The sequence below is a fragment of the Gavialis gangeticus genome, unplaced genomic scaffold, assembly GCF_001723915.1.
Source record: "Gavialis gangeticus isolate Ggan-Ray unplaced genomic scaffold, GavGan_comp1, whole genome shotgun sequence".
NCBI classification, from domain to species: domain Eukaryota; kingdom Metazoa; phylum Chordata; order Crocodylia; family Gavialidae; genus Gavialis; species Gavialis gangeticus.
In genome coordinates this window covers 210,510,033-210,525,445 of record NW_017729032.1, presented here as the reverse complement: position 1 = coordinate 210,525,445, position 15,413 = coordinate 210,510,033, and the positions used below count along the sequence as shown (strand labels likewise).

Sequence of the window (15,413 nt, the reverse complement as noted above, 5' to 3'; positions counted from 1 at the left end):
CTCACCAAAACTCCCTATGTGGGATGGGGCCATGGGTGGGTGGGGAGAGGGATAGGGAGGGGAGGGGACTGGACTCTGGGAGTCAGTGTCAGGTAGTGCAGGGGCTTATTTTAACCCCGTGGCTAAGCAGCAGGGAGGGGTCTGGCCCCCTGCTGCTTGGGCAGATCCGGTGCAATGTATGCCTGGGTCAGTGTTTCCATGTGTGTTTAGGTGTGGTTATTTTTGCTGCTGTAAGACAATAGTGTCCCTGTCAGTACTATCTTAAGCCAGCAAAAATTAGTTTGCTGTGGTCTAATAGTGTTGCACGTGCAGACTGTGATGCTTTCCACCATGGCAAATTAGTCTACTGCACAGTTAAGTGCATGTGTAGATGTAGCCAAGCAGGTATAGTCTAAGCCTAAAATTATTGGAGTTTTACTTCTTTTAGTGCACTTCAATTCCTTTGAAAGTTAGGGATGAATGAAGCTGTCAAGAACTTGGCATAACACTCATATGCTAATTTCACACCACTCTGTTGATTCAGTTTAATTCTGACCTGCAATATCTCATTTATAACAGTATTAAATTAATCTTTTCCTGAATAAGAATTGCTAATAATACTAAAGATAACAATATTCATAGGAGCTTTCTGTTTCAGACAAATATGCACCCTGGCTTGGGGCACAGCAGATACATTCTCCTGTGTTCCGTGTCACAATTTAACAAAGTCTCCAGCATGCAAGTGAAAAAACAAATGGAAAGACACACAGATTTTGAGATTTAAAGTACAGGGTAGAATTAAATTATCCCCTATCTAGACAGTAGGGGATTGTACACCTAACAATTTTAAGAAAACTAGCACCCTATTATTATTTAGAAGCTTCTTTTGCAGATCAGGCAATGCAATGCACTCCCTGTTATTGTCTTCTTCAGTTATATTTTAAAAGCTGCATCTAGAATGGATTTGAATATAATTGGGAGCAAAAGTGCAAGAGATCTGTTTCAAGTTCAGCTCGTAACACATAGGAAGCAGTCTAGGCAGAAGTTTGGTAAACATTCCATATAGCATTGTCTGGTTTTATAGCAAAACATGGCTCTCCAATTAACTTTAATATTAGGAAAATATCAGCAAAGAATGTAAAGGGATGGTTTATATTACGACAGAGAAAGAAGAAAGCCTCTTTCTTCCCAACCTTTGGGAGGTACCCGGTAGTAATAATTAATTCCAATTCCAAACAAGATGCAAGGTGGAAGTGGTGACAGTCAATAACTCTCATGTTCTGAGACCACGTCCAGCACATCTCATGCAGGTTTGGACCCCTATAATTCCACGGGAATGACATTCTGACATTGCAGTGTCAGTGTAAGATTGCACTAAAAACTGAATGAGGTGTCTTGATGTGTGCTGTGCTTTAGTCTCTATCCCCACCACATGTGCTGAATCACAGCAGGAGAAAAAAAAGTGATAGGGTTCTCTTCTCCCCTGCACAGACACCTAACAGCAGGAGTATTATCATTTCTGGAACATTGAAACACCTAAATATTTCAGCAGGGACATTAGGTTGGATTTCTTACATATTTTTTTCTCTCTCTGTTCCTGTCCTGCTGGATGTGTGACAGTGTATTTAATTTTCTTCTCCTATCCGCAACTCTCTCTCCTCCTCTCCTTTTCTGTGCATTAGCACTGTCATCTCTCAGAAGACAAAAAAGTTATAGTCTTTTTATCCTGAATGGAAACTGACACACGACAAATAAATTAGCGAGTGTGCTCAGTATGCACCTCTGCCCTTTTTTTTTATTCAATTGACAGGCTTTTTTGGAGATGAAAGCAGACATTATTTTCCCAGAGAGACCTGAGTGTCTTTGAAATCCTTCCTGCTGTCGCTCTCTGATAACCTGCACTCTCTCAACATCATTATAGATTATCAATATGCTCTTTAGGCTTTCTTAGTCACAGGAGATGGTTGCCGAGGTAACTAGGTCCAGACAGGTAATCTCTTCTTTTTCTATAAAGACTAAAAATAGTGGTCATGGCATGACTGCACTACAGCCTTATTAGTGAACCAGTTCTGTACAAATTGATTACTTTCCTCACTTGATTATTATGTGGAACACTGTGTCAGTTACTTAGTATGATCTCCAGGCCTTCAACTGATTTCACATCCAACCTGAAAAATAATGCCTGGAAGGAAGTGTTTGTAACTGAATGGGGATCTCTCTTCTCTCTTGTCTTCTCTCTTTCCTTAGTTAATGTTGAATACCAGCAGAAAAATCATATCTGGTATGTGGAGCTGTAGAGGAGGGATATTTTCAAATCAATTTTTTTGACATTTGGGTCTTCATTTCTCCTCATTTGTTGTTCTGCACCATGGAGAGGAACAAAGTCTATGGCTCGCCTCCTCTGCTCCCTCATGCATAGGGTCCTCTCTCACTCTTTATAATACACATCGTAACATTTTGCAGAAACTGGTATTCCGACTAAAGCAGGTAGTGACTAACCTTCCAGCACAACCTGAACGTAGTCTTGAGCAGACATCTTGTCTTTACGCACAAAGCACTGGTATGCTCCCCCATCACTTTTGGCCATGCCATCCATAATGAGGTTCTCTCGGTTGATCCCAGTGATCCTCACATTGTTCCCAGGGTTGATGATTTCACCATTCCGATACCAAGAGAGTTCTTGGTCTTCTGTCCCAGTTACACTACAGGACAAGGACACTTGACTACCAACACTGCTTTTAACTTTCCGTGGGCTGATTGTGGCTTTTAGTGGTTCTGGAGATTTAAGTCAAAGGAAGGGGGAAAATATAAAACATTATGTTGCATTACAGGAAAAAACACCCCAAACAAAACACAACCACATCACTAACTGTTCATTGAGAAAAAAGCTAAATCCTAAATAAAGACCATTACCAAGCAAATAAGTAGCCACGATTATTTTAAGAGGAGTCCTCAAGATCCCATGCTGCTGCATTAGTTCTGCACAGACTCCTATACCTTAATAAAATCATGCTGATGTCAGTGGGGCTCTGCTTGGATGCTAGGGTTTCCTTGTGTGGGACTCGTCCCAGGGTAAGTACATAAAGCTATAAAATAGCCTAAATTAGCTTTATTCTTAGAGTTATCGTTACTAGGACCTATTTTAACTAAAGTTTTATATTTTATTTAAAAGAAAAGTCATGGTATCAAAGAGATATAATAAAACTAGATGGAAAGAAACCATTATAATTACAGAATTTGGTTCTGCACCTCAATTTCTCTTCGCTTTGGTTAGACCAAATATAAAGACAATGGTCCACCACGAACCTTACTTCCAGATGGGGTTTTGGACTTTTGTTCAACACCAGGCCTACTGACAAAAATTAAGGCATAATATAACATACTCCTTTTTGGCATTTGTGCTCATGTGTATTGAAGTACGCACGCTGATATATGGACCATTTATTTTGCTTTATGACCAGTATTGATATAATTTTCAATATTATATACAATGCACATACATATACACACATAGATAGGTAAGTAGGCAATTCCTTTGCTAACTGATCCATTCTACAGAATATTGCATAACATGATAAACAGAAAAAACTCTTTAGCATTTCTCTGTTGCGTGTTATTGCATACTTCTAGCCTATTATGACTGCATATTATATAAAGTAGATCTGGTTCTTGCTTTGACTATGTTTACATAGCTTTTGAATAATTGATTGATTGTTTTGATTTTCTTTTAATATATGTGTTTGTGATATTCAGCTGAATGAGATTTAAAGCATGGATTGTTTACTTATTTTTCCTTCTAAACTTTTGTTATTTGTGATTTCTCACCAGGCTGGGAGAAAAAAATTTAACAACAGGAGAAAAAGCATCTTTCAAATACAGCTTTTCTAATACAATCTGTGAAACACTGAGGAATCTCACAGATTTTCATGAATACTCAGTGATTATCTGAATGCTTAATACAATTGAATAGCATGAAATATGGTGACAATAACTTGGCATTTTTATTCATGAGAATATTTGCAATGTCTTTTAAGTACACAATTCAAACACCCCGATTCCAAAGCAAAACACATGATAAATCACACAATCATGCACTAAATTGTATTTATTTTACACTTTTGATCTCTCACTTGTACTCTGCCCAACAATCCATTTCCAGTGGGTCTACTTCTGACATGTTATAATTTTAAGCAGTGCAAAGGAGAAGCTCAAATGTTATTTTAACATTAAAAAAATTAAAGTGACAGAAACAGAAGCTCATAAAAATGTTTTCTTCATATCTTTCCATATGGAAATCTATGTGCAAACAAAGATTTGAAATGACATGTTTGACATTCGGTGGCAATATTCTGGACTTACGTTTTACGTAGAGGCGCCCTATCATTTCAGCAGTACCATAATTGTTCCACACTTCACAAACATATTTGCCTGAATCTGAAGGACGTGTGTCTTCAATCACTAGTCCTGTGACTGTCTGCTGAAACCTGCTGTCTGGCTCCCAAGGAACACTGTCCTTCAGCCACCGATACTTTGGTGCTGGGTGCCCCGATGCTTTGCAAGGCAGCTCCACTCGCTGCCCTGCCATGGCTTTACGATGGTCAAACCCATCCAGAATAGATGGAGAGGAGTTTGCTGGGTCTGAAAAGCAAAGAGATGTTTTAAATATACTTAATTTAGTTTGTTTTTTTTTTTTGAAGCAGTATGCCAGTATTTATCTTCCTTCTCTTAGTTGCTGTCCCAGCAGTTTATGTACTGTACAAGTTGCAACTGTGTACCAGCCATCCAGACTGTGGTATCTCAGCAGTGGTGGCTGAGATCCAGCAGCATGTACTAACAACTAAACATTGCATAATTACTTGGAAGCCCTCCCACTGTATTTTTTCTAGGTGGCAATCATTTCTCTGATCATTCTTCATGTTTCCCATCTGACAAAAAAAAGCCAAGAATGTGTTACCTTAACAGTTATAACCACTGTCCCTATACCACTCACCCAGAACTAAACCAACCGATTTCTCCTGCTTCTAAGTTGAAAAGTTGAAAGGTTTTGAAGTAGAAGAGTGAATTCTTCCTATGTCAAAATAAAATGGTCAAGGATACAAAATTCCATATTCATAGTTAAACTGACAGGGTGCATCTACACATGCTATTAAAAGTTCATTGTTCCCAGGTGCAGCATCTGCACATACACCCAGAATTTCACCATGTTGAACCAGGGCAGAGCAGCCCCAGTTGGCAAGGGACCTGGGGGGTCATGCTGCCAGCCTGAGGCTGCTCAAACCCAACTCAACTGGCTGGAGCACAAGGGTGGTACAGTGCAGGTCTAGTTGGCAGGCAGCCCCCACACTGTAGCACCCTTGTGTCCCAGCCAGCCCCAGTCAGCATCTACATATGCGTTGTGGGGGAGTAAATAATTCTGCCTTAGGACAGTACTTGTGTTGGGGACTACTAGCCTACAGTGAAGTTAATTAGTTTACTCCAGCCTAATAGAGGTGCATGGACACACAGTGACGCTTTACTGTGGAGCTAATTAATCAGCACAGTAAATGTGCCCACAGACAACTGTTTCCTACTCCTGTAGAGGAAGCATAGATGGCAAATGCAATCTATAACATAATGCTCCAGTGAACTACTCCTTGTTGAAATTCTCAGGTAGTTTGTTTCCTGCACAAATATGCCTTGATTATTATGCAAGTTGGGCTACCTCTACCCTAGCAAATGTTGGCAGCTTCTCTTATTTGTGTTTGTTTCAATAGCTCAACAAACATAATAACTTGCCTGCTATATCTTGAATTTTAGATAGCAAACTTTTTTGGGAAGAGCCTATCATTATCTTTATGTCCATACAGCGCATAGCACAATGAAGCCCAACCTGGTTGAAGCCTCTTGTACTGTTGAAACCCCCCCCCAAAACATTAAATATTAATAAAAAAATACTCCAGTATTAATTTCACTACAGCTATTGGTCTTATCCCATAACATACTTTGCTAAAGCATCTTGATCATGGCAGCCTCCATGTGTTACACTTCCCCCACTCTTGCATCTAGTATGGAGATCTCTTTTGGGGGCATGTCCATGCTACAATAAAAATGTGCATATGTGCAATACAAATGTGCAATACAAGTCTACAGCTTGGGTACACTTTTCTAAGCTGATTTTAAAGTATCTAGCAGAGGTACTAATAACACAATATCTCCATTAAGATGGAGCTCACCCTGAGCTGCAAAATCCACAAAAAAACCAGGATGGTTACTTAGGTTACTAACTCACACTGAGCTCCGCACTGCTGGGGCTATACTGCTATGAATACCTTAGGTCCGCCCCTGCCATAGCCCTGGACACCCAACTGTGGCATGGAACAGGGGGAGTTCTGCTTCCTCTGAAACCCTGGGCACTGGACTGTGGCACAGTGCAGACAAAGTACCGGCAGCTGAATGCTGCCAAAACCAAAGCTCTTCAGCCTGGATCCAAACACTTCACAGGCTGGATCCAGCCCACAGGCTGTAGACTGACACCCCTAGGCTTAAACTAAAGCAAACCAGCTGGTCTCACTTTTGACTGATGAGTAGACTTTTTTGTAATGTATCTGTAGTGTCCTATATCAAAGTGTAATACCAGTTATAAAAGTAGTAAAAAACCCAAAACAAAAAAACGCACAATTACATTGCAAACAAATGGTCCACAGAATTTCTCTACTGTCTAGATGCCAGCAAAAAGTTGGACCACCGAAGGCTGTAGTACAGTATGTTTTCCCAGAATGTAAGTTCTCTCCCATTACAAAACATGTAGACCAAAAAACAAACCAAGCATATACAGCAATGACTAAACTACCAATGCATTAATAGCCACTGACTTCTTACTTGGCAACAAAAGCAATAGCATTTGGTAGTAAGCTCTAATGTTTGCTTATGGCTCTGAAAAATGACACTCTTGCCAGAAACATTTTTAATAAGCTAAAATCAACAAAGTGGTTAACCAGCTTCTCCCTTCTAGGTCTGGACTAAGGAAAGAGACTATAGCCAGAATGTGAAGACAATATATAGAGTTTTCTGTATATATGAAGCTTTATTCAGTCTGTCTTTAAACAAAGTAACTCATAAAAATGCAAATATGCAAAGGATGCTAGTAATGGTCCTTAAGCTCTGCAGGCACTTTAGCACACCTTAATCAGCGTACTCACTGTTTAAAGATTTTCATGTGCATCATGGTCTTGTCTACAAGTGTATGAAATCAAAATACTTTCTTCATTTCACAGGGCCACAAACTAGACTGGCTACAGGAGCTGCACATGATGACACAGTATTTTTATAGTCTTTCCAGGCAGACTCAGGAGGACAGCAGGCTGTACCTTTCCTATAATAGGAGGAATTTTATGGCCACTTGATCAAGCCACTAAGCAGGTGAGCTGCAATATTGCTGCTGTCAGCTGGATTATATTGCTCATTGAAGATTTCCCTTCCTCCCCCGAGATCCATCAGAACAAGTAAGGTAGGTGATAAAGTGGTATTATAACTAGGATGCAACATGCACTGCATGCTACTGAATAACTGAAAACTAGGAAAGTAGTATGAGAAGTTGATTATATTCTATTCATATTAACTATTTTCTTCAGTAAAAGGGGATTAAAATCAGTTTTACAAACCAGAATTGATGCTTAAAAATACATTCTGGCAGTGGTTTTCGAGGCCATGTCTATCAAGCTTTACAGCAAAGCCTGGAACTACTGCTGTGACAATAAGCCCCTGCCCATTCATGCACCCCAGACTAGCAATAAGGCAGCAGTTTGGACAGCTCTGGGTCTCCTGGCACAAAAATCATCTAAGGTGATTCTGAGACAAGTGCCAAAGCAAGCCTCGCCCACTTTGCACTTGCTGCAGGCCGCACCCACTGTAGCACTTCCAGGAGCAAATCTAAGACTTGGATCTTGAGAACATTCCTGGGCATGCATCAAAACTAATTCTGTGACATTTTTACTTAAACTGCAGTGTTAATGGGAGTGGCTGTTTCTTTCCAGTGTTCCTGGGATTACAGTGGAGATAATATATACTGGCACATATTTTGACAGTGGCAACAGGGCCTATGCTGAGACCATGTAAGCCATCTATACTGTCTAACTGACAGACTTGGAGTGCAAGAAAGTGGATAGCACTTATTTCCTCAGCAGCAGTGTTTGGAGAAGGTACAGACATGGCCTGGGGGACACTAAACCTCATGTGGGTTGGAAGTCCAAATCTATTCAGTATATATTTTTTTAAAGTTTTAAATCTGTCCCTACAGGCCATGTTTAAAGTGGCAAAACAAGTCAAGTCAGTCCCAAGGCTGCTGCAACCATTGGAGCACCTTAGATGGTGTACATCACTGGTGATTCTTTGGGCAAAGAAACCTGGTGGCGCCCATGTCCTCTCCAGATATGGATGGCCATTGGCTCACAGGAAGCTTATCCGGTCTTTGACAGGCCTTATTTTTAGTTCTGCTGGGTGACTACACACCCTTCTTACCCAGGCTAGCCCAGGTTGGGGTGCCAGTTTAGTCGGTGACAACCCAACCATGGAACTGACTGTACTGGTGTACATGGTACCAGATAGCAGATCAAGAAAGGCCTGGGCATGACAGGGGAAGTGGCAATTTAATAGGCAATCCCACCATTTTCTGATACTTTTGTGCAGTTATTTGAGAGCTATCAGGAGGTGAAGGTCTTGGAATATTTGTTTTTATTTTCAAAGGGTTTACTGGAACAATGAGATGCAGTTTGCAACCCCTTCACTCTACATCCATAACCTATCAGTTGGTCTTGGAAACCAGATGAGGATTTCCTCTGGAACTAGATCATATCAGAGGGAATTAAGAAAAAGTAAAGAAAGAAAAGGGTCATTAAATATCACAGTCCAACATCCTTATAGTTTGATTCACAGACCAGCTATGCCTCATGGCATAGGATCTAGTTAATAAAATTACATAATACTAGAGATCTCCTATACATGAAAGTGGCTCTTTTCTTGCAACCTGTTCTAATTTATTATATAGTGCAAAGCACCACTTCAGGATGTTCATGCCACAGATTTCAGTAGCAATTCCTACAGAGCTGTTAACTATATTTCAGTTAAAAGAAAAGAAAGAGGAAAAGAAGCCATTGCATCCATTTGTAAACACCTGCAGTAGAATAAACAGCAATGCATTAATTGCAATTTTGATACCTTAGAGGACCATTTGAAATAAGCTCTAAAATACTGTGCGCAGACAAGGCAAGGGTCTGTGAATACAGACAATGGAGAAACAAGAAAAGATACTTTATTTGAAACTGTTCTGCTTTTTATAGGGAATGGAGACAGAAATCTGTTATGGTCTGAAGGCTACTTTTTAATACCATGTTAACTCAAAGATTTTGGGTTAAAGATACTGGAACATTAAATTCTGTACCTGAACTTGAAAAATATAACCCTGAAGAGTCCACCACTGCAGACTTTAGAGGAACATTCTATAATTTGTTCATGACTTTGGCTATGGTATTATTATGAAAGACCACTTGATGGCACAGAGTAACTCTCACTGTGCATTAAATCTAGAATTGTGTTCATGTTACAGACATTTTCGGCTTTCAAACCTACCTAGGAGCAAATAAAGACTTTATCTATTGCAATGTGTCCAAGGCTAAGTATTTTATGAAATTCTGCGGAAAAAAGTATAGTTGGTTTCCATCCCAAAACATTCCCCAGACAGAAAAAGAATACTTTTAGAAGACTAGCAAAAACACGTGTCTAGGATGAGCAGACTTTCCACACCTGCATTCACTGGCTTCTTGATCTTAGCTCTTAGAGTCCCCAACTTGTTTGAAGAATGATAAGGGCCAAATCCTGCTGTTGGCTACATTCATGCAAAAAAAGTTATCTTGGCAGCATTGAAGGACTATACATAAGGGAAGAATTCATCTGAGAAACTGAAGTCACGCATTCAAAAGCTGGACATGCTTAATGTGCACTTCAGGACATGTATACCTTCCCAGACTGACTAGGTCTGAGGAACTGAGGAAAAAACAATTCCACATGGGCATGAATTTTGGAAGATGATTGAGTTCAGGATCCTGAAGAAAGGAAGGATGGAGAGCAGCAGAGTAAGGACCCTGGACTTCAGAAAAGCAGACTTCAACTTTCCCAGAGAACTCATGGGTAGGATCCTCTGGGAAAACAGACTGAGGGGCACACGAGTCCAGGAAAGCTGGCTGTACTTCAAAAAAGTCTTAAGGAGCGTGCAGGAACAAACAGACTTGCTGCCCAAGTTGCCACCCACTACTACATTCCCAACCAATTCTTCCCTGTTTGTGAGCAGCATGTCAAAAACAGCATGGCCCTAGTTGGCCCTAGTTGGCCACTCCAGCACTTGCACCAAGATGTTGTCCACAACACTCTCCAAAAACTTCTTGTATTGCCTTCCTAGCAGGTGTCACGGTGACTGAAGTTTCCCATGAGAACCAGGGGCCATGATCACTACCTGTTTGAAGAAAGCCTCATCCATAGGGTTGCTAACCCTCCTGGATTGGCTGAGAGTCTAGCAAAATTGGCATTGATCTCCCAGTGACTATTGAAAGCAACCTGGGAGACTGATATTGTCAATGGGTTGAACAGTACAATTAATGACATTATGACATGTTGGAAAAAAAATCTGAAATAGCTTCAGTCAGCTGGCAACACTACTCATCCATCACTTCCTCCTGATGTGGTGGTCTATAGCAGACCCCTATCATGTTAAAGGACAGAGCTGGAAGGGTAGCAGTTTCCTTCTTCTTTTAAGATCAAATCTTGAGCTCATTGGGCAGGATTTGTATTTTCTTTTCTGGCTGGGAACACACTGGGTGTATTACATACATGGAACACCCACAATTTTATTAAGAGTGTAGGGGGTCGACAATCTTACTCTCTAGTATAACATCATAAAATCCCAGACTTAGGGTGCCTATGCATGTGACAATTTTTGCCATTTAAAGCACTCTAAAACTGTCACTTAATACATGTGGGTGACTTTAGAATGTTTTAAAAATCACAGAAGTTGCCTTATTTAAAACTCATATGTTTTAAATGTATGGCAAACTGTGGTAGTGCGTCTCAGCCTACCTAGTTCACCTTTACTGCATATGTATTTAACTGGGGCTTTTCAAAGTGGTAATTAGTTATTGCTTCCACCAGGTGTAGCTAGTTCTGGAACCCAGTATCAGCCTCAGATTGCGTTGTTCAGTGTCCAGTGCCCCCTGCCTCCTACCCTACAGAACTACAGCAAGGCATGAAACTCACAGCAAGCCATGGAATTTCTATTACGTTTTAAGGCAGTGTTCCTTCAGCACTTTAAGTGTAAAAGTTACAGCACCTTTGGAAATGCTGACCCTGCATGTATATAAGCACCCTTATTTTCCAGCTCCCAATCAGAGGCAGAGCAGGGGAAAAGCACAGGTGGGTAGAGCCTTACCTGACACATGGGCTCATGGCATTCTGGCAGTGGCTGCGGCTGCTGCTCTGAGTGGGCTCAGGCGGCTGTGGCTGAGACAGGCTCCCTACATATGAGTTATAGCAGCACTTGTGGTGTAGACTCTTTGGGAGCCACCATTCTGGCAGCCCCTCTAACTTAACACCAGGGGCTGATGCCGCCTCACCCACCCCAAGTTATGCTACAGATGCCAGGTCCCTTCACTATGAAGGGAGCAGAGAGGAGAGGTAAGGAGCAGCACTGTCAACCTGAAGAGTTAAAATATCATTAAACACACAGAACTCAGGATATTGGCTTAAAATGCTTGGGCTACAAATGAAAAATAAGAACATATTGTCTGGCCATCTGGCTTCTGATTTTGAAGCCTGTCAAGGGAGGTCCCTTGCTGCAGTCTGATTTTGACCATTGATCCATTCATTCTGAATATCCCTCCAACACTTTGAGTGACACTAACAACCTCCTTGGCTTTAGTCAAGGTATTTTTGCTGTCCATCCTATTGTCACTATTCTATTTGCCTTTGTGAAAATGGAAATAGTAATGGACATTTAATGTTGGCAAGCACTAGATATCTGCTGAATGAACTCTAAAGCCTAATCTCTTTCCAACAAAGCACATAAATGTAAAATGCATATTGAAGGGGGGAAAAAGAAAAAAACAACTTAAAATTATACCAAACTTTGCTGCTCAGCAGAAGTACTGTAAGTTCTTACCCACTGACATTTACATTTGGTTTGCTGGAGAAATGTCTATAAGTGCTGAGAAAGGCAAATTCCTACTTTGTCAGCTCAGCATGCTAGACAGAAGAATATATAGTATTTATTATACTAAATATATAAGGGTGCACCTGATACAAAAAGTCTTGCGCTGTTGCTCTGTCGTGTTTCTCCAGTGTATCTGTGCCGTGTGATACATCGGTAATTATACAATCCATCTTCATTCTGTACATCTAAAATATACAAGGCTCCCGTGGACGTGATGCGAAATCTAGATCCTGAAAGACAAAAATTTACAGTGCTTAAAATGACTACAGGTGGTGGCATCATCATCATCACCTTTATTGTTGTTGGTGTTGCTTTTGTTGTTGTTTTTTCCACTGAAGTGAAAAAATAGAAGCTTTCATACATTTCAGCTCCCAATGTTAGATTTTCTGTATCTAATTTTACTATTTTGTGACTGTCTGTCTAAATAATTCAGGTAGATACCCCATAAAGATGTAAGGACCTAAACGAAAAGCAGGGCTTGTGAATATTGAAGGAAGATGATCATGAATTAATTATCATCACTTTACTATTATTAATAACAAAGACATTTTTCAAATAAAATAGGTAAGGAAAAGGGCTAATATGGAAAGTGAACCAGCTATATTAAGGGTGCATCTATATGTTGCCTTATGGTAACATAGTGCTGCACTACAGCACTGTATGGCATGCTGTGGTGACGTAGCGATCACATGTGCCTACACATGATCAGCAGCTACATTGCTACAGTGGCATGCTCCCTGGGTAGAGCATGCTGCTATGGCAACATGGTGGCAAAATCTACCTGTGTGCCGCACGTCTGGCACAGTAACCGCTCACACTGTGCCATGCTTTAGTACTTTCAAAAGAAAGTACTAAAACACAGCACCATAGCAATGTCAGCATGTGGTGACATGTAGATGCACCCTAAGAGTATTATTCTGGGGGGAATTATGTACACTAAACATTTAACTTTTAAAGTCCTCCCTCAAGATATATAATTATCCCTAATAAAGTGACATTCATTGACCAGAAGCACTAGAAACAAGCAGTTCCAAATAAGATTGGTAAAAAAAGAAAGATGCAAGAAGAGGGGAAGTTGCAAAACCAGACAGTTTTACACTAAATCCTGAAAACTTGTAGAAAGGAAAGACTTATTTGGCAATGAAATTCTAGACACATTCTAGACACGTGGGCCTATAATATACTTCTCCCTGTCTACAGCTTATCTGCATGTGACCTCTGGGCAGAAAAAATAGATACCATATCTAACCTCTGATCACATAGAATGATGTAGAAGGTGGGAGACTCCTGAATGAGAGCCCTAGATTAAGGGATCAGTAAAATAAGCTACATGTTCAAATTGAAAAAAACAAAAGTTTGATTTTATAAAACAGCAACCTTCTTAAAATTCTAGAAACATCAAAATCTAATTTCAGGAAGAAAACAAACCAAGAAAAGGGATTGCTCCTTTTAAAGTGATGAGTCTAAATGGTTCTAACACAACTTGGCTTCCACAACAACTTGAAATGATAAAAATGTGGTGGAGCATCTCATCCAGACAATTTGTACAATGGTGTCGTATGCACACAAGCTCAGGTTTATAATATGGTATATACACATGTGCTTATCTTTCACTTTAATACATTCTTCTTTCATAGTAAACATGAAAAGCCTTCTGTGTACATAACAATGAAATAAATGGGTTTTTTTAATTATTATTTCATTTATTATTTTGCATTGTACTGGCAGAACCAGACAGGCAGTTGGCCAAATGTTTGTAATTGATGAGTTCTGTCTTCAGCATTCCTGTTGCTATTACTGACATACTGATCATGTTAGTCTTTTAAAAAAAAAAAACAGCTGAAAGAGCACTGGTGATCAAAAATTGAGGAGGTTGGTCTTCAGGTTCAAATACTAGATAAGGATTCTGAAATCAAGGTTTAATTCCTATCCTTACCACAGCTGGCTGAGCTTAGAAAAAACACTTTATCTGTGTCCCACTTTTCCAGTAATAATCCTCATTCTTGTCTACCTCTTCTATGTCTTGACTATTTAGATTGTAAGCTCTTTGGGACAGAAAAGACCTTTCATTTTAAATATGTACAGCAGCTAGTAGATTGATCTCATTATCTCATTTGGAATACACATCTGTTACTGTTACTTCATAGGAAATGGATTTTTCCCTCAAACTTTTTGAGTATTAGAATAAATTGAGATCAATAAACATGAGATTATAGACACACACAGGCATACACACAGACTGTAAACTTTTCTAGCATTTGCTACCTCATATTGATGTTAGAATGCAGTACAAAATTTTGAAATCATAAGAGAACATATACACTTTCCTCAGCTCAAACTGCAGATCATTCTCTACCTATATTTTTTGAAAACCGTGACATTAAATAAAAATAAGGGATAGTATGTTGTAACGTTACATTGCTCTGCAGATATTTAATAACTCATACAATGCATATATTTTTAAAAGTATAGTGAAAAGTATATCTTCTTCCTGAATTATGGAAGGAACTAAACAGGAATGACAGCAGGGGGTGGGGATTTCTAGGAACTCAGTTAAAATCACAGCAAGGAACTGATCTCAGGAGCAAAATATAGTAAGTTAAAGCTCATTCAACCTCATTCAACCTCCCTCTTTCTTTCAATAGTTGTTAAATAATAAAATATCTCTCAACTATAATACCATCTAAGCCTGATCCATGTCCTTTGAAGTCAACACAGCATTTCCCAGCTATTTCTGTGGAAATTAAGTTAGGCTACCAGTTCATAGTTACTATTTTCTTTCATTTTTATAGAAGAGGGGTTTTTTGTTTGTTTTTTAATGATAGCTTTTTTGCTGAGCACTATATAATACATGGGGTATTGGGCTCCTGATCCTTCTGTCAGAGGTTCCCAAATTTTTTCCTGAGTTCCCCTTTCCAGATTTACCAGTGGCCCTTGTACCCCCACCAGCATACATTTGACATTTTAACCCCTTAAATGCCAATTATTATAATGAAAATTAAATCCACTATTACACAATTTCTCTTGCTTACTCCCACAGAAAGATTTTACATGTGGTATATGTACCACAGTTTGGGAACCCCTGCTCTAGATCAAATGCAGATCTTAAGGCCCATCATGGATAATTTTGCTGTAGATGGGACAGAGTGAAGCTGCATATAGACATTACACTTAGACTGGTGTAAATGATTGGAAATCCATC

At 39.7% G+C, this 15,413-nt stretch overlaps 1 protein-coding gene across 1 annotated transcript in view; it reads right to left on the bottom strand.

The window, feature by feature from the left end:
• Positions 1 to 15,413, bottom strand: part of DSCAM (DS cell adhesion molecule) — a 737,680-nt gene that overhangs the window by 328,805 nt on the left and 393,462 nt on the right. Inside the window, exons 4-6 of the mRNA XM_019523886.1 lie at positions 12,295 to 12,441; positions 4,339 to 4,617; positions 2,479 to 2,754 (exon numbers count right to left, since the gene is read on the bottom strand). Of these exons, the coding sequence (XP_019379431.1) occupies positions 2,479 to 2,754; positions 4,339 to 4,617; positions 12,295 to 12,441 (702 nt within the window). The remainder of the gene's footprint in view (positions 1 to 2,478; positions 2,755 to 4,338; positions 4,618 to 12,294; positions 12,442 to 15,413) is intronic.